This window comes from Notolepis coatsorum, assembly GCF_963971535.1.
Source record: "Notolepis coatsorum genome assembly, chromosome: 16".
NCBI lineage: Eukaryota > Metazoa > Chordata > Actinopteri > Aulopiformes > Paralepididae > Notolepis > Notolepis coatsorum.
In genome coordinates, this window is record NC_140180.1 from 105,915,601 (window position 1) to 105,937,715 (window position 22,115).

General features: G+C 45.7%; 1 protein-coding gene across 5 annotated transcripts in view; it reads left to right on the top strand.

Annotated features, from left to right (window-relative positions):
- Positions 1 to 22,115, top strand: part of csnk1a1 (casein kinase 1, alpha 1) — a 98,354-nt gene that overhangs the window by 52,739 nt on the left and 23,500 nt on the right. For 3 of the 5 annotated variants that reach the window (XM_084331919.1, XM_084331916.1, XM_084331917.1), the window contains exons 5-9: positions 10,631 to 10,770; positions 14,850 to 14,928; positions 15,515 to 15,589; positions 16,313 to 16,419; positions 20,496 to 20,608. In XM_084331919.1, the coding sequence (XP_084188045.1) occupies positions 10,631 to 10,770; positions 14,850 to 14,928; positions 15,515 to 15,589; positions 16,313 to 16,419; positions 20,496 to 20,608 (514 nt within the window). Of the gene's footprint in view, positions 1 to 10,630; positions 10,771 to 14,849; positions 14,929 to 15,514; positions 15,590 to 16,312; positions 16,420 to 20,495; positions 20,645 to 22,115 lie in introns of all 5 variants that reach the window. The other 2 variants (XM_084331918.1, XM_084331915.1) reach the window with 1 other exon arrangement.

The window sequence follows — 22,115 nt, forward strand, 5'->3', positions numbered from 1 at the left end:
GAGGCTACGCTACCCGTCGGTCTTGGTTTAGGACACGTCGCCCTGCTTCTTTGACTCTGCTATGATAATTTTCTGTAGGCCAAAGCACCGGCACTAATGTCAGATTGCACCAGTAGATGTCACACTGACTTGTTTGAGGATATGGCTGCTTTTTTTTTATATACCGCTTTTAGCCAAAGCGCTTCACAATTTGTTACTCACATTTTACCCATTCACTCACACATTCTCACACACCGATGGCGGAGGCAACCATGCAAGGTGCCAACCTGCTCATCGGGAGCAATTAGGGGTTAAGTGTCTTGCTCAAGGACACATCGACACGCTGCACGGGAGGAGCGGGAATCGAACCGGGAACCTCCGGATTGCCTGACGACTGCTCTACCTCCAGGGTCCCTGTGTCGCCTAGTCTAATCAGTGGTAGTCTATAAACTCCTGGTTCTCAAACATCATTTTGGGGGCTGCGTGGCCACTGGGGCTTTTAGACTCGACAGGAGTGGGCCTTCTGTTCATGGAAGTTCCCTCGAGGACACCCCAGTGCCGAGGTCTTCTCTCTGGGTTCTCTGGAGTCCTGGGTCCCTGAAGACACTCTGGTAAAACATGGTCTGCCTCTGTGGAGAGCGTGTAGCCCAAGGCAGACAGTTGAGACCAGTTGTGGGCTGACGTGAGACCAGCTGTAGACCGCTGGGTTCAGTTCACATGGCTCATGGTTTCTATCTTGTCTACTGCTTTGACTAGTGAATCTGGTCATCTGTAAAGAGTATTCTGTTACTACGGTAAGCAGACATCCACATTAAGAAATTATGGATTTGTGTCTGCCTTGGTTCACATTCATGGACTTAATTCATGGCATCCCACCAAAATGTCAAATCAGCCCACCACACAAGTACCACAGCGAGCTGTTCTGTGTTGCATGTGTTCAGTTTGTTCCGTTGCTTGAGTCTGTGGTACCTGTGGGAAACATGGTGAACGGGCAAAATCTGGATTCAGATCAAACTTAAGCTTCCAGAATCTCGCATCAAATCGCTTTGGTCCATCACCTCCAGATGTAGCAGTTACAGTCAGGATTTTCCTGTTAGGCTATAAAACAAACTATTTCCTTAGAAGCCTAATTTCCCACCAGTGTTTATAAAAAAAAATTTAAACATTGTGGTTTGGATATAGGTAGACAATACTAAAGCTAATTAAAAGCTTGGGTGTTGTCCAGTTTGAGCCGGTGTGGAACATTTTGACAAATACCAAATGGGCTCATGTGAGAAATTGCAATCTAGGATTTCCCTAGTGTCGACACAAAGCTACACATCTCCACGGTTACGTCTGCCGCATGGAGTCCTCCACTCGGAGTCCTCCACTCGGAGGGCAACTGGCAGCCATGTTGGATCTTACTGTGACAGCTGCTAGGGAAATCCCAAGGGGGTAGGACTCTCCTCTCCCAATCTTGTGCTGGGATAAGATCCATTCCTACCCTTGAAACTAACATGATTAACTAAAAAAAGAGCAGTATTTATTGGGAGCTTGCACACCTCATTTGTACCGTGCAATGAAAGATTATTTGTCTTGCACCTGAATAATTCCGCCTGGATGTGTGCACACTTGGTCCCTCTTCAAAACATACACAGAGCCAATGCAGCCATGTTGGACCCTACGGTGACAGCTGCTCTATGTGGAAATCCTCCACTTACGGAGTGCAGCTGGCAGACATGTTGGATCTAACGGTCAAGCTAAGTGCTCTGGCAGCTGGCCAAACAATAGGGCAGAGAGAGAGAGAGAGAGAGAGAGAGAGAAGAGAACAAGCTTCCAGGGAACTGGAATGAGAGTAGCAGAGTCGAGCAATGTGTGAATGGCAGGCTGAAAGCAAGGGATAAGGAGAGAGGGGCGGGGGCAGATGTCTACCGTTAGAGAGAGAGGGAGGGAGTGGGGTAGATGTATACTGTGTCTCGAGAGGGAATGTTTCGAAGACTGAACAACTGGCTGGCTGATTGGCTGGCTGACTAGCTGGCTGGTTTAATGGTTGGCTTACTGGCTGGCTGGTTGATGGTCAAGGTTGTTTTTACATTTCTCAGTTGGAACATGGCTAGTTAAAAAGATAGTCTGCATTACTTTGAGGCTGCGGTTACACTAGGGTCATTTTCGTTTTCAGTTTCAGTTTCGTTTTTCAGAACGCTACATAATGGCAGGCAAGTTAGACATCGTTTGGCCTCCTGCGCACAGTGATGTATATACATGTAGTACAATGCCAAAGCAGTAGGTGGCGATGTAGTTCAAGCATGAAGGCCATTTTCAACCAATCAGAAAGGTTGAACGTGCCACCACACTTCCTGCTAAAAAACAACAATCCACCATCTTTAAATAACCGCGTGAGCCATTTAGCCAACATAGCATTTATTTTTCAGCAAAGAAAGTGCAATAAACAAAACGGATACATTCACTGTGTTCTGCCTCTCATTTGTTGATGAAACAAAACCAACATCAACACAATTTACCACCAAGAGCGGATAGTTTAGTCTCACAAAAAGATCTCCGATGTTGTTAGCTAGTTGTTAGCATGTATATAGTTAGCATCGAGGCTATTAACATAGTAACGTTAACGCTAGTAGAAATGGATGAAACTTTATTTAACAGATTGCAGAATGGGTACAATACGGCTCAATACAAACGATTGTTAAGGGAATGCAGACTGTTGTAGTTTGGAGTACTGGGTTCCTTATAACAATAACTTGACAACACGTTGGTAGCCGCAGCTACTTGGGACAGCTCTGCTGTAAACACTGGAAATAACCGTGCGGGTCTCTACTGCGCATGGGCATTGGGCAGAACGGCTCCGTATCCAGCTCGCGCAAATTACATGGCACCATTGTCGGCGAGTTTCCAAAACGAAAACACCTTTTGAGCGTTGCCACTAGGAAAGCGTGTTTTCCTGCCAAAACTGCGTTTCTTTTTAACTTTGACATGCAAGCGTAATCATTCGAAAATAGAACATTGCTGTTTTACACCAGTGTAACCATGGCCTGAATCCCACCAGTAAGTTAGGTTACCTGTCAAGTATACAGCTTTTACATCTGCTGTCGATGTAATATATATCTTCTAGTGCGGGGTTCTCAAACTTTTTTATACCACAACCCCATTTTATTTAGGATTTCTTTGGCGACCCCACACTTAATGTATCCCATAATTTCAACGTGGAATTAAGGAATATCAAAATAAAAGCGCACGTTGTTGTGATCATGCATATTTATTAGAAAACTTTATTACATCACTATGTTATCAATACACATTTGTAAAACAAGGCATATTTAGCAAAAATATGTTGCCAGAACATAAATAAAAAATTTATAGATTTTTTTTTTTATTATTATTTACTTGCGAATGCGCAACTGTCACCTACCCACACCCCCACTTTGGGTCGCGACCCGTAGTTTGAGAACCGCTGTTCTAGTGAACTCCTATTGGGAGGATGTGTGGTTCAGTAGTAGGCATAAATGGGTAGATCTGAATAATACAACAGTAACCGCTAATAACTTGGGACGATTTGACAGCGGCAACGAGGAAAGTTGAGCATCAGTGGTTCTGTATTGAGATATGAGACAATAGAAGCCCTGTGTTCTCTGGCGTTCTTCAGTCTTTGTTCTCGGCAAAAGCGTAGCTCGCCTAGTCAAGTTCTTCCCATCCTGTGTCTGGAGGCTTTGCTTCTTCTTACTGACTGATGTGAAGGCTGTTCTCCTGAGGCAGTGCTGGCTCTGTCCTCCTCCTCACTGGTTGTTCTCCTGAGGCAGTGCTGGCTCTGTCCTCCTCCTCACTGGTTGTTCTTCTCCTGAGGCAGTGCTGGCTCTGTCCTCCTCCTCCCTGGTTGTTCTTCTCCTGAGGCAGTGCTGGCTCTGTCCTCCTCCTCACTGGTTGTTCTTCTCCTGAGGCAGTGCTGGCTCTGTCCTCATCCTCACTGGTTGTTCTTCTCCTGAGGCAGTGCTGGCTCTGTCCTCCTCACTGGTTGTTCTTCTCCTGAGGCAGTGCTGGCTCTGTCCTCCTCCTCACTGGTTGTTCTTCTCCTGAGGCAGTGCTGGCTCTGTCCTCACTGGTTGTTCTCCTGAGGCAGTGCTGGCTCTGTCCTCACTGGTTGTTCTCCTGAGGCAGCGCTGGCTCTGTCCTCCTCCTCACTGGTTGTTCTCCTGAGGCAGTGCTGGCTCTGTCCTCACTGGTTGTTCTCCTGAGGCAGCGCTGGCTCTGTCCTCCTCCTCACTGGTTGTTCTCCTGAGGCAGTGCTGGCTCTGTCCTCACTGGTTGTTCTCCTGAGGCAGTGCTGGCTCTGTCCTCCTCCTCACATGTTGTTCTCCTGAGGCAGTGCTGGCTCTGTCCTCACTGGTTGTTCTCCTGAGGCAGTGCTGGCTCTGTCCTCCTCACTGGTTGTTCTCCTGAGGCAGTGCTGGCTCTGTCCTCCTCCTCCCTGGTTGTTCTCCTGAGGCAGTGCTGGCTCTGTCCTCCTCCTCACTGGTTGTTCTCCTGAGGCAGTGCTGGCTCTGTCCTCCTCCTCACTGGTTGTTCTCCTGAGGCAGTGCTGGCTCTGTCCTCCTCCTCACTGGTTGTTCTCCTGAGGCAGTGCTGGCTCTGTCCTCCTCCTCACTGGTTGTTCTCCTGAGGCAGTGCTGGCTCTGTCCTCCTCCTCACTGGTGGTTCTCCTGAGGCAGTGCTGGCTCTGTCCTCCTCCTCACTGGTGGTTCTCCTGAGGCAGTGCTGGCTCTGTCCTCCTCCTCACTGGTTGTTCTCCTCCTGAGGCAGTGCTGGCTCTGTCCTCATCCTCACTGGTGGTTCTCCTGAGGCAGTGCTGGCTCTGTCCTCCTCCTCACTGGTTGTTCTCCTCCTGAGGCAGTGCTGGCTCTGTCCTCCTCCTCACTGGTTGTTCTCCTGAGGCAGTGCTGGCTCTGTCCTCCTTCTCACTTGTGTCTGGAGTCACTGGTTGATTTTCTTTTACCCTGAATTCGCCCTTCTCAAGCTTATCTGAATACTAGGCATGTCCCCGACTAAGGGTTTGTATAGTCTACTTTGATTTGCCAACATTTGTCGATAGTCAACTGGTAGTCGACTACCCCCCTGAATGCAAATATATATATATATATATTTTTATTATTATAATTTTTTTCCATTTGGGCTGTGTGGGTGCTTAACACATTGGGTGCCACGCCCCTTCCGGGAAGTGCATAGGCCTTGCCACCCATTAACCCCATGTAAGCGCTCACCTTGTTTGTAGAGCTAAACCTATATTTTATATTATAGCTATAATAACGCCGTCGATTGTCAGTGGGTTTCTTCCGGTCAACGTGCAAAAAACGGATTTTTTTTTTTTCATCCGTACATTTCCGTTTTATTATACCATGGTGAATATGAGTATAGTTTGAGTGATTCTGAGTAATCCCAGGAAAAGACGCGAAAACAGTGTTTGTGTAATTCAATAAACACGTTGCCATTCCTCGCTTGGATCAACAATCAATCTGTAATCAACGCTAGATTATCGGTATTATCTTTCATCATGCACGCATGAAAGGTGGTTTGGAGCGGGGCGCCCATCCGTGCCGTGATGTGACCAACGGTACACAGCACACACACATACCACACAGACACTCTTCGATCGCGGGGGAAAAAAATATCGGATCAACGCAAGATTGGTAATATAGAGTCCTTACCTTGTCTCTGATGTACTGCAAAAAGAAGAATCCAATTATCTGATCGCCATTCCAGATATCCACAGCGATCCTGTCTCCGACGTTATCCAGCATTGCACATGAACGGGCGGGCGGGGTCAGTTGTCCATGCCATCCATATAAGCGCTTGTTTTTCCCGAGTGTTTAGAACCCGCCGCAGCTCGGCAGAGAAAACAAACCACATCGTTTCAAATGGAGTGCAATAGCGGCCTGAGGGCGTTAGGCGGTGGTATTGACCGTCTGCGATCTCAGACACATTCAGGAGAGCATGCACAAGGTGCCTCGATGGATTATGAATGGCGATAGCGAATAAAAGAAACTACTCAACAGAAACGTAGATCTGCGTTTCTGGCACTCAACGGTCGGGCCACAGAAACGTAGAACTACGTGAACGGCACAGAAAGTGTTAATGTCTGAAGGTGTCGACTGAAGGCTTCTTGTCCTCTGCGAAAGCATGCAATTGGTCCACTGATGGATACATCTTGACATTTGTCTAGTGTGTTCATTAGACGGGTGAAATCCTCTCAGTGCCTCTGTGTCCGTTTTCTTAGGCAGTTAGCCTCGCTGGTATGCGCACCATTAGCGTTAGCCACGCTTCTAGGCCTCTTTGCTTTGGAATGATAAACATTTTTTTTAATGTTTTTGCATTCGAGTAAGAGGTTGGCAGTTGACTACGGCTCCTTTCAATCAATTAGTCGACTATTCGACTAATCTGGGGTCAGCCTTACTGAATACAGGATGATATCGCCTCCAACATGGTGTAAATCTTCTCCAGTAGTCCTGCAGTATGTTTGCGTGCAGTTACACAAAGTTATAGATTTGAGTTCCACAGAACATTATTTATGAATGCATTTTCTTCTCAACCTACCTGCCAGCTGTTCAGCCTTCATCCCGCAGGGCAGTACGTGCAGAAACACACCCACCTCATGGTTAGAGCTCCAGAAACCTGCCCACCTCGTGGTTAGAGTTGCAGAAACCTGTCCACCTCGTGGTTAGAGCTCCAGAAACCTGCCCACCTCGTGGTTAGAGCTCCAGAAACCTGTCCACCTCGTGGTTAGAGCTCCAGAAACCTGCCCACCTCGTGGTTAGAGCTCCAGAAACCTGTCCACCTCGTGGTTAGAGTTGCAGAAACCTGTCCACCTCGTGGTTAGAGCTCCAGAAACCTGTCCACCTCGTGGTTAGAGCTCCAGAAACCTGCCCACCTCGTGGTTAGAGCTCCAGAAACCTGCCCACCTCGTGGTTAGAGCTCCAGAAACCTACCCACCTCGTGGTTAGAGCTCCAGAAACCTGCCCACCTCGTGGTTAGAGCTGCAGAAACCTGCCCACCTCGTGGTTAGAGCTCCAGAAACCTGCCCACCTCGTAGTTAGAGCTGCAGAAACCTGCCCACCTCGTGGTTAGAGCTCCAGAAACCTGCCCACCTCGTGGTTAGAGCTCCAGAAACCTGCCCACCTCGTGGTTAGAGCTCCAGAAACCTGCCCACCTCGTGGTTAGAGCTCCAGAAACCTGCCCACCTCGTGGTTAGAGCTCCAGAAACCTGCCCACCTCGTGGTTAGAGCTCCAGAAACCTGCCCACCTCGTGGTTAGAGCTCCAGAAACCCGCCCACCTCGTGGTTAGAGCTCCAGAAACCTGCCCACCTCGTGGTTAGAGCTCCAGAAACCTGCCCACCTCGTGGTTAGAGCTCCAGAAACCTGCCCACCTCGTGGTTAGAGCTCCAGAAACCTGCCCACCTCGTAGTTAGAGCTCCAGAAACCTGCCCACCTCGTGGTTAGAGCTCCAGAAACCTGCCCACCTCGTGGTTAGAGCTCCAGAAACCTGCCCACCTCGTGGTTAGAGCTCCAGAAACCTGCCCACCTCGTGGTTAGAGCTCCAGAAACCTGCCCACCTCGTGGTTAGAGCTCCAGACACCGGCCCACCTCGTGGTTAGAGCTCCAGAAACCTGCCCACCTCGTGGTTAGAGCTGCAGAAACCCGCCCACCTCGTGGTTAGAGCTCCAGAAACCTGCCCACCGTGTGGTTAGAGCTGCAGAAACCCGCCCACCGCGTGGTTAGAGCTGCCTGCATTACGCGCTTCAGGGCATCAATGGTGTGTGTCTGTGTGGCTGCTGTCAGCTGTGGCCATACAGTCTCTCTGGCTGGTTGTCGCTATTTAGAGTGACGCTGCAAACATGCTTTATTTATAGAGCCCCCCCCCCCCCCACACACACACACACACAGGCTTGTTTAGTGACTCTCTCCTCTCTTCTCTCTCTCCCTCTATTGGGTACACAAACAGTTTTTGGATACAAGACAACAGTATTTCACAACATGTAATATGAATACACACTCAGACCTATACGTGTTCTCGCTCTCACACACACACGCCATGCATGTTCGGTGTATCGGTAGCCTTTAGGTTTGAAGATACAGACGGGGTTCATAGTGGTAGATAGTTGATGATGTTTGCAACTAGGGTTGGGTACCGAACTCTGTACTTTTAAGGGTGCCGACCGAATTACGAGTACCGATTCACGTTAGATCAGTCGGTGCCACATTTCGGCACCTTGAGAGCTAATAGATTAAGACCTGTGTTTATTGTGATGTTAATTCCCTCCATGTCACTCAGCCCTAAGTGGGAGGATTTCTTTGGGAGGAAGTGGACGATTGGAAGAGAGGAGTACATGACGGCTGGCAGAGTTAATTGTCCTGACATATAGAGAAGTGGAGACATCTGAATCCCTGGCTCAGTAGCGGAGGTCTGAACTGGATAGTGGAATAAAGACGTGGGCAGTGAGAAGCTACACCTGCCTGGCAGGGCCATCCTGCTCACCCCCTTCTCAATAGTCTCCCAAAAATAATAATCTGTATGACTGCTGAATTAGTTGTGGAATCATTCAATGAGCTTAGTTGTTTCAACATGGCCCCTCGAAACGTCAATTTTTTTTTATCCACTTTTTCTCCTGTTCCGTGTTTTTCTCCCATCCCAATTTTAGTCATCATGCCAATTCCCCCCTCCCCTTCCTGGTCGACGGTCGTTGCTCACATGTGCCCCCCACTGGTCGGTCTAGGGAGGGTTGATGGATACTATCACATGTCTCCTCCAATACATGCGGAGTCAGCCAGCCACTTCTTTTCACCTGCCAGCGCGGACTCTCATTGGTGAGGTGTAATGTGTGGGAGGCTCACACTACCCTCACCATCTCCTTTCCTCGCTGTGCAGGCGCCCTGACCGACCTGTAGGAGTCGCTGTTTACAACGACCAGAATACCACCCCACCGGCTTCCCTCCCGCTGACTCTGCCAATTGAGCCAGTATGACGGCCGGCCCAAGCCGAAGGCAACGCTGACAGCCGGATTCAATACCAGTGTCTCTCGCGTTGGTGACGAGCGCTTAGTCCGCTGCGCCACCCAGCCGCCCCTTCGAAATGTCAATTGTTATGTCAAACATAATTTCAACCGAACAACAAAATGTTGAAATGGCTGAACCCCTGAATGACCGCGCAGGTGATTGATTGATTGAAAATTGTATTAACAGATTTCAGAATGGGTACAATACAGTACGGCTCAATACACACAATTGTTAAGGGGATGCAGACCAGAGAGAGACTTTCGTCTTGTTTACATCAGGGTCCCCCATTTTCAATTCATAATGAATTGTAAGTAAGGGTGCAATTAGCACCGTGCAATCCATTCTTTGTGGATCCCGCCCCTCGTGTCTCCAGTTATGGTGACAACAAAACAGACCAGTAGAACTAGGACCTAACTGGGACGACAAAACAGACGGTCATCATCAAGCAGAGGCAGAACAAAATAATGTTGTTTTAGAGCTTGATGAACAACTAGAGGAGGACTATATACCAGAATATACACAAAAAATTACCAATAAACACGATGTATTGGTATATATGTAGAGAAGCTTTGGAGCTGCTACAACAACAGTGTGACTAACGGGAGACGTGTTGTCTAGTGAGCCTCTGCTCTGTCCTCCTGTCTCTCCTACACATAGTGTTGTGCTTTTGCAGTGATACTATTTTACTATCATGTGCCCCTAAAAATAAACTAAAACCACATTGGAACACTGGAAAAAGTAGCACATGTGCAACTTGTGATTCAAAGCAGAGAAACAGAGATGGGTATTCTCAGTTATTCCCACAGATCTGCTCTCTAAAGTCATAATCTGCCCTAAAACAGAAATTACATTATGCTCTTCCAATGATCTTGGACAGTTCAGTCAATTGTCTTTTAAACACGGTCAACTGTCCCCCTACGCTTAAAATCAAGCATCGAGTCAAGTGACACTTTTTGGCGTTGGTCCATTGACAATTAATTAGTGACTCACTTTGTGGGCTCATAGAATTTTTGTTTCAGCTATTACATCAAGGTTATTTTTATTTAAATATGGCGCTTGCTATTCTGAATCAGGAAATGTACCCATATCCCACTAGAATCACCATGGATACTGTCCAGTCTGTCACGTCACACACTGCTCTCGTACTGCAAAGTAGATTTAGAAGCCGGAAAGAGAACCTGTCAAAATGATTGGGGGTTGACCAAGGCTTTATTTCTTTTTGTATTTATTAAAGAAATCGTCTTGTGTACCCCGTGCACTGTTCCCACATACCTCTAGCGGAACACTTACCCCCGTTTGTTAAACGCATACCCCCTTTTGTGAAACACATAAGACCAGATAAGAGCCACAGTCCCTGATCATATGACACAGATTACTAGGTTATTAATGACATCATCGATCATCAATGATACATGACGAACCTGGTAATGAATGTTTCCCATATACGTACCTGGCGTTATCAATGGCGTTCCCACACATACCTAGCAATAAATTGTTTCCATATTTCTGAGGAGATCTGATTTTGTACATGAACATTTAGTTTTAGTGTGATGAATGTAACATTGACCAGATCTCCGTTTCTCTCTCTCTCTCTCTCTCTCTCTCTCTCTCTCTCTAGTTGTTCCTCATTGACTTCGGTTTGGCTAAGAAGTACCGTGACAACCGGACGCGGCAGCACATCCCTTACAGAGAAGACAAGAACCTGACGGGCACGGCACGCTACGCATCTATTAACGCACACCTTGGCATCGAACAGAGGTACACACACACTATGCATCTATTAACACACACCTTGGCATCGAACGGAGGTACACACACACAATGCATCTATTAACGCACACCTTGGCATCGAACGGAGGTACACACACACAATGCATCTATTAACGCACTCCTCTGCATCGAACGGAGGTACACACACACACACAATGCATCTATTAACGCACACCTTGGCATCGAACGGAGGTACACACACACACAATGCATCTATTAACGCACTCCTCTGCATCGAACAGAGGTACACACACTATGCATCTATTAACGCACTCCTCTGCATCGAACAGAGGTACACACACTATGCATCTATTAACGCACTCCTCTGCATCGAACAGAGGTACACACACTATGCATCTATTAACGCACACCTCTGCATCGAACAGAGGTACACACACTATGCATCTATTAACGCACTCCTCTGCATCGAACAGAGGTACACACACTATGCATCTATTAACGCACTCCTCTGCATCGAACAGAGGTACACACACTATGCATCTATTAACGCACTCCTCTGCATCGAACAGAGGTACACACACTATGCATCTATTAACGCACTCCTTGGCATCGAACGGAGGTGACCACACGCACACTATGCATCTATTAACGCACACCTTGGCATCGAACGGAGGTGACCACACGCACACTATGCATCTATTAACGCACACCTTGGCATCGAACGGAGGTGACCACACACACACACAATGCATCTATTAACGCACACCTCTGCATTAAACAAAGGTACACACACAGACACACTCAATGCAGTTATTTATGACAACGCAGCACACCTCCTTTTAGCAGGCAAGGAATAAATGGCAAGTAAGGTGTTTTCTGTCGGACACATGGTTTTCAGGGCTGGACAAATGGGCCTCTGAACACTCGGAGAAAGGTCTCTGTTGCAAAAGCAGTCAAAATCATCGCAGTTTAGATATTCTTTTCGCCAAGTGGTCGTTCAGCCCTACGTGCCTTAAACACGATAACCAGAGCATGTAAACGCAGCGGCTGTATGAATAATCCTGAACCTTTTAACTAGGGATGGGTACCGAATCCGGTACTTTTAAGGGTACCGACTGAATCACGTAGGTTCTACAGAGTACCAATTCACGTGAGATCCACCGGTGCCACATTTCGGTACTGTAAAAAAAAGTATTATAATTATATATATATTTTTTTATCCGATGACGTCAACGTTTAGTTTACAGCGAAACGAAACCTATGAAGTGTGCCGCACGTTCACGTCAACATTCACACGCACAATACATAATTATTTGAAGTTTGGACATTTTTTTTTACAACTGAGGTAGGTAGATTACATTTTTAGAGACTAAAGTACAGAAAAAAAGGTACCGTTGGGTATCTGTATCGATTCACAGGTATCTGTTCAAATGTGAATGGTACCCAACCCTACTTTTAACACAAAATGACTGTCCGCTCATATTACATATTCTGTTTGTGAAAGAGGGTGAGGGACACACACACACACAGACGTACACACACACACACAGATGTACATAACTGAGACTGTCGGAGACGGAGAGAGATGAGATTCCTAGAGCTTCATATCTGGGTCACTGCAACACTGGCCACTGGCCTACAGTCACTGCTGACGGCAACGAGGTGGCACACACACACACACACACACACACAGGAATACACACACATGTACATGCAAACACACACACACTGAGACACGCTCGTTCTCGCTTGGTCAGACATACACACAGTCCTCCACTGATGATTCCCCAGGGGGGCGTGTCACAGGGGGATCAGGCTGCTCTGTCGTTGGTCTATCCCCCCAGAGCACACGGCCGTCATTAGTCAGTGGCCTTGTCACTCAAAGCTTCTCTTCCCAGTGACCTAGAAACCTGCTCTGGGACAGACCTACGGGGAGACGGGTTGAGTCAGTCTCATGACCTTTGTCTCATGTTTTTTACTACTTTGTTTTTACAACTTTATTGAGACTATAGGACTATAGGAAGGCTAAGAGGGAGGCCGAGTACTTAACCATTCTATTCTATGAGGCCAGTATTTGGGCTGAGAGGCAGATGGACTCCATTTATGCCTTTTCCTTTGTCTGCATTGTGATCAGATCTCATTTAGTGGTCAGTGGTATAGAAGAGGTCTTTACCTTTATGAGCAATTAATATTGTGATGGTCTGTCATTTTCAGATGGGCCTAACCCCGTTCATTTTTATACATTTGTGATTTAGATGATGCATGTCTCCATCTGTTGGGTGTATAAGAGTTGTTCAGTAGACGGTTAACTTACTACCACCTAGTCTAGTAACGTTAACCTGGACAGCCACTGGACCAGCCGCCTTCAGGCTTCACCCGAAGGGCCAGCCTACAATAGCGGAGGACGATGTCCCAGACTGGCCGGGTGGCTGGCTCTTCACTGTGGAAACACACATGCTGAGTGTGTTGGCTGGGTCTGCCTTAACTAATGTGGCCTAGTCTTGTTTTTATCTTTTATTTATTATATTATATAGAGTTACACAATACGGATCATATAACTGCCATGTAAAATTTGTGTTTATGTTTGATAGACACTGCCAAGTGGGGTGTTTATGTTAGACCCTGGCAGGTGGGGTGTTTATGTTAGAGAGACTGGCAGGTGGGGTGTTTATGTTAGAGAGACTGGCAGGTGGGGTGTTTATGTTAGAGAGACTGGCAGGTGGGGTGTTTATGTTAGACCCTGGCAGGTGGGGTGTTTATGTTAGAGACTGGCAGGTGGGGTGTTTATGTTAGAGAGACTGGCAGGTGGGGTGTTTATGTTAGAGAGACTGGCAGGTGGGGTGTTTATGTTAGACCCTGGCAGGTGGGGTGTTTATGTTAGAGACTGGCAGGTGGGGTGTTTATGTTAGAGAGACTGGCAGGTGGGGTGTTTATGTTAGAGAGACTGGCAGGTGGGGTGTTTATGTTAGAGACTGGCAGGTGGGGTGTTTATGTTAGAGACTGGCAGGTGGGGTGTTTATGTTAGAGAGACTGGCAGGTGGGGTGTTTATGTTAGAGACTGGCAGGTGGGGTGTTTATGTTAGAGACTGGCAGGTGGGGTGTTTATGTTTTAGAGACTGGCAGGTGGGGTGTTTATGTTAGAGAGACTGGCAGGTGGGGTGTTTATGTTAGAGACTGGCAGGTGGGGTGTTTATGTTAGAGACTGGCAGGTGGGGTGTTTATGTTAGAGAGACTGGCAGGTGGGGTGTTTATGTTAGAGAGACTGGCAGGTGGGGTGTTTATGTTAGAGAGACTGGCAGGTGGGGTGTTTATGTTAGAGAGACTGGCAGGTGGGGTGTTTATGTTAGAGACTGGCAGGTGGGGTGTTTATGTTAGACCCTGGCAGGTGGGGTGTTTATGTTAGAGAGACTGGCAAGTGGGGTGTTTATGTTAGAGACTGGCAGGTGGGGTGTTTATGTTTTAGAGACTGCCAAGTGGGGTGTTTATGTTAGAGACTGGCAGGTGGGGTGTTTATGTTAGAGACTGGCAGGTGGGGTGTTTATGTTAGAGACTGGCAGGTGGGGTGTTTATGTTAGAGAGACTGGCAGGTGGGGTGTTTATGTTAGAGAGACTGGCAGGTGGGGTGTTTATGTTAGAGAGACTGGCAGGTGGGGTGTTTATGTTAGAGACTGGCAGGTGGGGTGTTTATGTTAGACCCTGGCAGGTGGGGTGTTTATGTTAGAGAGACTGGCAGGTGGGGTGTTTATGTTAGAGAGACTGGCAGGTGGGGTGTTTATGTTAGAGACTGGCAGGTGGGGTGTTTATGTTAGAGACTGGCAGGTGGGGTGTTTATGTTAGAGACTGGCAGGTGGGGTGTTTATGTTAGAGACTGGCAGGTGGGGTGTTTATGTTAGAGAGACTGGCAGGTGGGGTGTTTATGCTGGTTTCCATGACAACATTATCAAGCATGTTGCGGCAGCCATCTTGGGTGTACCGAGGCCGACTGTATCCATGCTGTTTCTGTGCAAGATGCTCTTGACGGCAGCCATCTTAAGTGTACTGAAGCATATTGTATCCATATTTCCATGTGTTCCTCAACTAAACCTGCTGTTTGTTTTTCTCCCCAGTCGTCGTGACGACATGGAGTCGCTAGGCTACGTGCTGATGTACTTCAACAGAACCAGCCTTCCCTGGCAGGGATTAAAGGTACACCTAGTGTGTGTGTGTGGGTGTGGGTGTGTGGTATGCCCCTAAACATGTCTTGTCCCTAAGACTTGTAGTTATAATTCTACTAAGAGAGCAGGACATAGAGCGCTTAGAATGAACACAATGTTGAGGACAAGTCGTAGTAGTTAACATTTGTGCTAACATGTTGAGTAGTAGTTAGCAATAGCATGTTGGATGTTGAGGAGTAGTAGTTTCCATGTGTGCTAATAACATGTTGAGTAGTAGTAGTAGTTGGCATGTGTGTTGAGTAGGAGTGTGTATGTTTAGTGGTGTGCTAGCAGTACATGTGTGTGAGTAGTGTGTGTTTAGTGGTGTGCTAGCAGTACATGTGTGTTTAGTGGTGTGCTGCTAGTAGTACATGTGTTGAATAGTGTGTGTGTGTGTTTAGTGGTGTTCTAGCAGTATATGTGTGTTGAGGTAGGTGTGTGTGTGTGTGTTTAGTGGTGTGCTAACAGTACATGTGTGTTGAGGTAGGTGTGTGTGTATGTTTAGTGGTGTGCTAACAGTACTAGTGTCCACATCATTGTTGAATTAATTTGATTATCATGGTCTGTATTTTCACCAGGCTGCCACCAAGAAGCAGAAGTACGAGAAGATCTCAGAGAAAAAGATGTCCACCCCTGTCGAGATCCTCTGTAAGGTAAGAACATGTATCATCACTTAGAGCTTCTCTGTAAGGTAAGAACATGTATTATTATCACATAGAAAATATACATTATTATTACATAGAGGTTCCGTAACAGAAGATACATTATTATTACATAGATACATTATTTATTATGTCATGTTTATGTCAGATCAATGTAGCTGCACCCTTTTTTTTACAATCCTTTTTCCTTTAGAATCCTTTAGCATTTAGTATGCTTTAGCCTTTACTATCCTTTAGCATTTAGTATGCTTTAGCCTTTACTATCATTTAGCCTTTAGTATCATTTAGCCTTTAGTATCCTTTAGCCTTTAGTATCATTTAGCCGTTAGTATCATTTAGCCTTTAGTATCCCTTTATCTTTAGCATCCTTTAGCCTTTAGTATCATTTAGCCTTTAGTATCATTTAGCCTTTAGTATCCTTAGCCTTTAGTATCCCTTTATCTTTAGTATCCTTTAGCCTTTAGTATCCTTTAGCCTTTAGTATCCTTTTATCTTTAGCATCCTTTAGCCTTTAGTATCATTTAGCCTTTAGTATCATTTAGCCTTTAGTATCCTTAGCCTTTAGTATCCCTTTATCTTTAGTATCCTTTAGCCTTTAGTATCCTTTAGCCTTTAGTATCCTTTTATCTTTAGCATCCTTTACCTGTTATGATGATCGTCGTCCAGTCAAAGTGAGGTGTAGTCTTATGTTCCTTCCTGTCTCTCTGTCTCCAGGGTTTCCCAGCAGAGTTTGCCATGTATCTGAACTACTGCCGCGGCCTGCGCTTCGAGGAGGCGCCTGACTACATGTACCTGCGCCAACTGTTCCGCATCCTCTTCAGGTACAAGAGCAGCACGTAGTAATATAAAGGAAATAATTATTTGATCCCTTGCCGATTTTGTAAGTTTGCCCACTGATGAATCACTATAACATCAGCAGTGATTGGTCAGTTCTCGAGCGTATACTGTCCGACGTGGTCATTTGACGCGCGGCCTGTAAAAAGATGCTCGCCGGTCTCTCGCTTCGAACGGTATATTATATGTTCAGAACGGTATATTATATGTTCAGAACGGTATATTATGTTCCGAACGGTATATTATATGTTCCGAGTGGTATATTATATGTTCAGAACGGTATATTGTATGTTCAGAACGGTATATTGTATGTTCAGAACGGTATATTATATGTTCCGAGTGGTATATTATATGTTCAGAACGGTATATTATATGTTCCGAGTGGTATATTATATGTTCAGAACGGTATATTATATGTTCGGCAAAAAATGCAGCCCGAGCCGGTAGAAGCTCGCAAAGTGCCGTGGCGTGCAAAACGGGCCTTATACGTTATGAGGCTAATCCATCATGGTGTAGTGTGTTACCAACGGTCATCTTGGTGACTGTGGTCCCAGCTGCCTTGAGATCGTTAACCAGCTTCTCCCATGTTCTGGGCTGATCCCTCAAGGCGTGAGAGGACTGATCTAACGGCTCTGTAGAGCCAGAATTCTTGCTGCTTGGTAGGGGATCAAATACTTATTTCACTCAATCTAATGCAAATCAATTTATATCTTTTTATATAATGTGATTTTCAGCATTTCTTTAAAAATATATATTCTATTTCAAACTGTTAAAATAAACCATTAAAATGAGGGATGTCCGATTTCCGATATCGGCATTAAAATGTGATATCGGAAAATATCGGTATCGGTTTAAAAAAAATAAAAATAAAAATTATACATTTCTATAACCTTTATTTACCCAGGCAAGCAAGTAAGAACAGATTCTGATTTTATTTATTGTCAAAAGTATGCATAATGTTGTGTTAATTCCACAACAAGAGATGTAATGTTAATTACCTGAAATTATTCCATTTTTGGGGGGGGGGAAACCCTGCATATATCGGTATCGGTTGATATCGGTATCGGAAATTAAGAGTTGGACAATATCGGTATATCGGTATCGGTAAAAAAGCCAATATCGAGCATCCCTAATTAAAATGATAGACTGTTAATTTTTTTGTCAGTGGGCAAACTTACAAAATTGGCAAGGGGTCAAATAATTATTTCCTTCACTGTATATCATTTTCCAGTACAAGAACACTTAGAAATATATATCCTCTTCAGGTACAAGAGCACTTAGAAATATATATCCTTTTCCAGTACAAGAACACTTGGAAATATATATCCTCTTCAGGTACAAGAACACATAGAAATATATATCCTTTTCCAGTACAAGAACACGTAGAAATATATATTCTCTTCAGGTACAAGAACACATAGAAATATATATCCTTTTCCAGTACAAGAACACGTATAAATATATCCTCTTCAGGTACAAGAACACTTGGAAATATATATCCTCTTCAGGTACAAGAACACTTAGAAATATATATCCTTCCAGTACAAGAACACATAGAAATATATATTCTCTTCAGGTACAAGAACACATAGAAATATATCATCTTCAGGAACAAGAACCTCTCCTATGTCCTACCACCTCTCCTATCCTTGTACCCTCTCTCCTCTTCTCCTCTCCCCTCTTGTCTCCTCCCACCTGTGTGTCTGTCTCCGTCTGTCCACCAGGCTCCACGGTCTGGACTAGTTCAGTTTAGTCTGGCAACTCCGTCTCTCTGCAGGACTCTGAACCACCAGTACGACTACACTGTGTTTAACCACCAGTACGACTACACTGTGTTTAACCACCAGTAACCACCAGTACGACTACACTGTGTTTAACCACCAGTACGACTACACTGTGTTTAACCACCAGTACGACTACACTGTGTTTAACCACCAGTACGACTACACTGTGTTTAACCACCAGTACGACTACACTGTGTTTAACCACCAGTACGACTACACTGTGTTTAACCACCAGTATGACTACACTGTGTTTAACCACCAGTACGACTACACTGTGTTTAACCACCAGTACGACTACACTGTGTTTCACCACCAGTACGACTACACTGTGTTTCAGCACCAGTACGACTACACTGTGTTTAACCACCAGTACGACTACACTGTGTTTAACCACCAGTACGACTACACTACACTGTGTTTAACCACCAGTACGACTACACTGTGTTTAACCACCAGTACGACTACACTGTGTTTAACCACCAGTACGACTACACTGTGTTTAACCACCAGTACGACTACACTACACTGTGTTTAACCACCAGTACGACTACACTGTGTTTAACCACCAGTACGACTACACTGTGTTTAACCACCAGTACGACTACACTGTGTTTAACCACCAGTACGACTACACTACACTGTGTTTAACCACCAGTACGACTACACTGTGTTTAACCACCAGTACGACTACACTGTGTTTAACCACCAGTACGACTACACTGTGTTTAACCACCAGTACGACTACACTGTGTTTAACCACCAGTACGACTACACTGTGTTTAACCACCAGTACGACTACACTGTGTTTAACCACCAGTACGACTACACTGTGTTTAACCACCAGTACGACTACACTGTGTTTAACCACCAGTACGACTACACTGTGTTTAACCACCAGTACGACTACACTGTGTTTAACCACCAGTACGACTACACTACACTGTGTTTAACCACCAGTACGACTACACTGTGTTTAACCACCAGTACGACTACACTGTGTTTAACCACCAGTACGACTACACTGTGTTTAACCACCAGTACGACTACACTGTGTTTAACCACCAGTACGACTACACTGTGTTTAACCACCAGTACGACTACACTACACTGTGTTTAACCACCAGTACGACTACACTGTGTTTAACCACCAGTACGACTACACTGTGTTTAACCACCAGTACGACTACACTGTGTTTAACCACCAGTACGACTACACTGTGTTTAACCACCAGTACGACTACACTGTGTTTAACCACCAGTACGACTACACTGTGTTTAACCACCAGTACGACTACACTGTGTTTAACCACCAGAACGACTACACTGTGTTTAACCACCAGTACGACTACACTGTGTTTAACCACCAGTACGACTACACTGTGTTTAACCACCAGTACGACTACACTGTGTTTAACCACCAGTACGACTACACTGTGTTTAACCACCAGTACGACTACACTACACTGTGTTTAACCACCAGTACGACTACACTGTGTTTAACCACCAGTACGACTACACTGTGTTTAACCACCAGTACGACTACACTGTGTTTAACCACCAGTACGACTACACTACACTGTGTTTAACCACCAGTACGACTACACTGTGTTTAACCACCAGTACGACTACACTGTGTTTAACCACCAGAACGACTACACTGTGTTTAACCACCAGTACGACTACACTGTGTTTAACCACCAGAACGACTACACTGTGTTTAACCACCAGTACGACTACACTGTGTTTAACCACCAGTACGACTACACTGTGTTTAACCTCTTGTCTCCCTGCAGGACTCTGAACCACCAGTACGACTACACTGTGTTTAACCTCTTGTCTCCCTGCAGGACTCTGAACCACCAGTACGACTACACTGTGTTTAACCTCTTGTCTCCCTGCAGGACTCTGAACCACCAGTACGACTACACTGTGTTTAACCTCTTGTCTCCCTGCAGGACTCTGAACCACCAGTACGACTACACTGTGTTTAACCTCTTGTCTCCCTGCAGGACTCTGAACCACCAGTACGACTACACTGTGTTTAACCTCTTGTCTCCCTGCAGGACTCTGAACCACCAGTACGACTACACTGTGTTTAACCTCTTGTCTCCCTGCAGGACTCTGAACCACCAGTACGACTACACTGTGTTTAACCTCTTGTCTCCCTGCAGGACTCTGAACCACCAGTACGACTACACTGTGTTTAACCTCTTGTCTCCCTGCAGGACTCTGAACCACCAGTACGACTACACTGTGTTTAACCTCTTGTCTCCCTGCAGGACTCTGAACCACCAGTACGACTACACGTTCGACTGGACGATGCTGAAGCAGAAAGCGGCCCAGCAGGCAGCCTCTTCCGGGGGCCAGGGCCAGCAGGCGCAAACCCCCACAGGCAAGCAAACTGACAAACCCAAGCCTAACATGAAAGGTTAGTAGCCAACAGCCAAGCGACGTTTTTTACAGAGACACCAATTGCTCATTACAACTATTTATTGATGATTTTGTATTTATTATTATTATTATTATTATTATTATTATTATTATTATTATTATTATTGTTATTGTTATTGTTCTATCCAAACAAACATCCCATCAAGCCTCACACCCAAAGCAGCTCCACCCCCTAAGTATTAAGAAAAAGATTTGGAAAACATTCCCTCTCATCAGAAACATGTAGTGAAACAGAACTACGTTGTGTTTAGCTCCCGGAGGAGGCGAGGCGCCTCTCCAACACTAAAGTAGAATAATGGAAAATAAAAAAGAGAGAGAATGGATTCAATTGGTCTGTCTTGCCGAAGCAAAGACGTCCTTGGGCAATGTGACTACTAACTTTGCTGCCCTGATATCTGTCCCGCTCTCTGCTCTTCTTACACTGTCTGAAATCACACACTGATTCTACAATCATCACACACTGATTCTACAATCATCTATCATTATTAACCCTCCCCTTTCCACACGGGTTTATGCCGATGATGATGATGGGTTTCTTTGTTTTCTTCCCCTCTCCATGATTGACCCTGTTGATTCCGCTCCAACATTCTAAACGTTCCTGAACTTTTTAACACTTGTCAATCTTTACCAGAGTCATACGTTGGGCGAGAGTTGGGCAAACCTGCTTTGTAACGACGGGTGATAAAAGGAGGCCACATTGAAGGCCTTTCTTCTCGACGTCCTCGAGGACCGTGCCGGTGTCATTTTGACTTCTAGTGGGCATTGTCCCCATCTTTAACTATTTGTGTATTTATAGACGTGTACAGTGTCTTTCAGCATATCTCAGCCTACCTTACTAAACGCTGTTCACACTGCCATTGGGGATCGTGTCAGGATGAACCGGTTTCACCACAACTGCGGTTAGAAAACGTACACGGTTTCCAAGTGGAGAATTTCTAACCCGTAGGAATTTTAGAAGCCGAGACATCCACCTCAAGATATTCCGCCCTGCGATTGATGTTGTCCCTTGAGAACTCCTCTTGCAAGTTACGCAATGTCTTGAAATTTCCCCCACCCCTTTTCAACATCAATGGCCGCGCGAAAATGGTGTTTAGTAAGGTACGCTGGGATCAGCTAAAACACACACCGTTTGAACACAAGATCAGTTGAAGACCGGGACAAACCTCCCTGTAATGGCAAGAAGTCAACATGACACCAGACCTTTGACTGTCCTGGCACTGTCTCTAAAACTATTGTACTGTGATGCCCACTGGGACTGTCTCTAAAACTCTATTGTACTGTGATGCCCACTGGCACTGTCTCTAAAACTCTATTGTACTGTGATGCCCCCTGGGACTGTCTCTAAAACTCTATTGTACTGTGATGCCCCCTGGGACTGTCTCTAAAACTCTATTGTACTGTGATGCCCCCTGGGACTGTCTCTAAAACTCTATTGTACTGTAATGCCT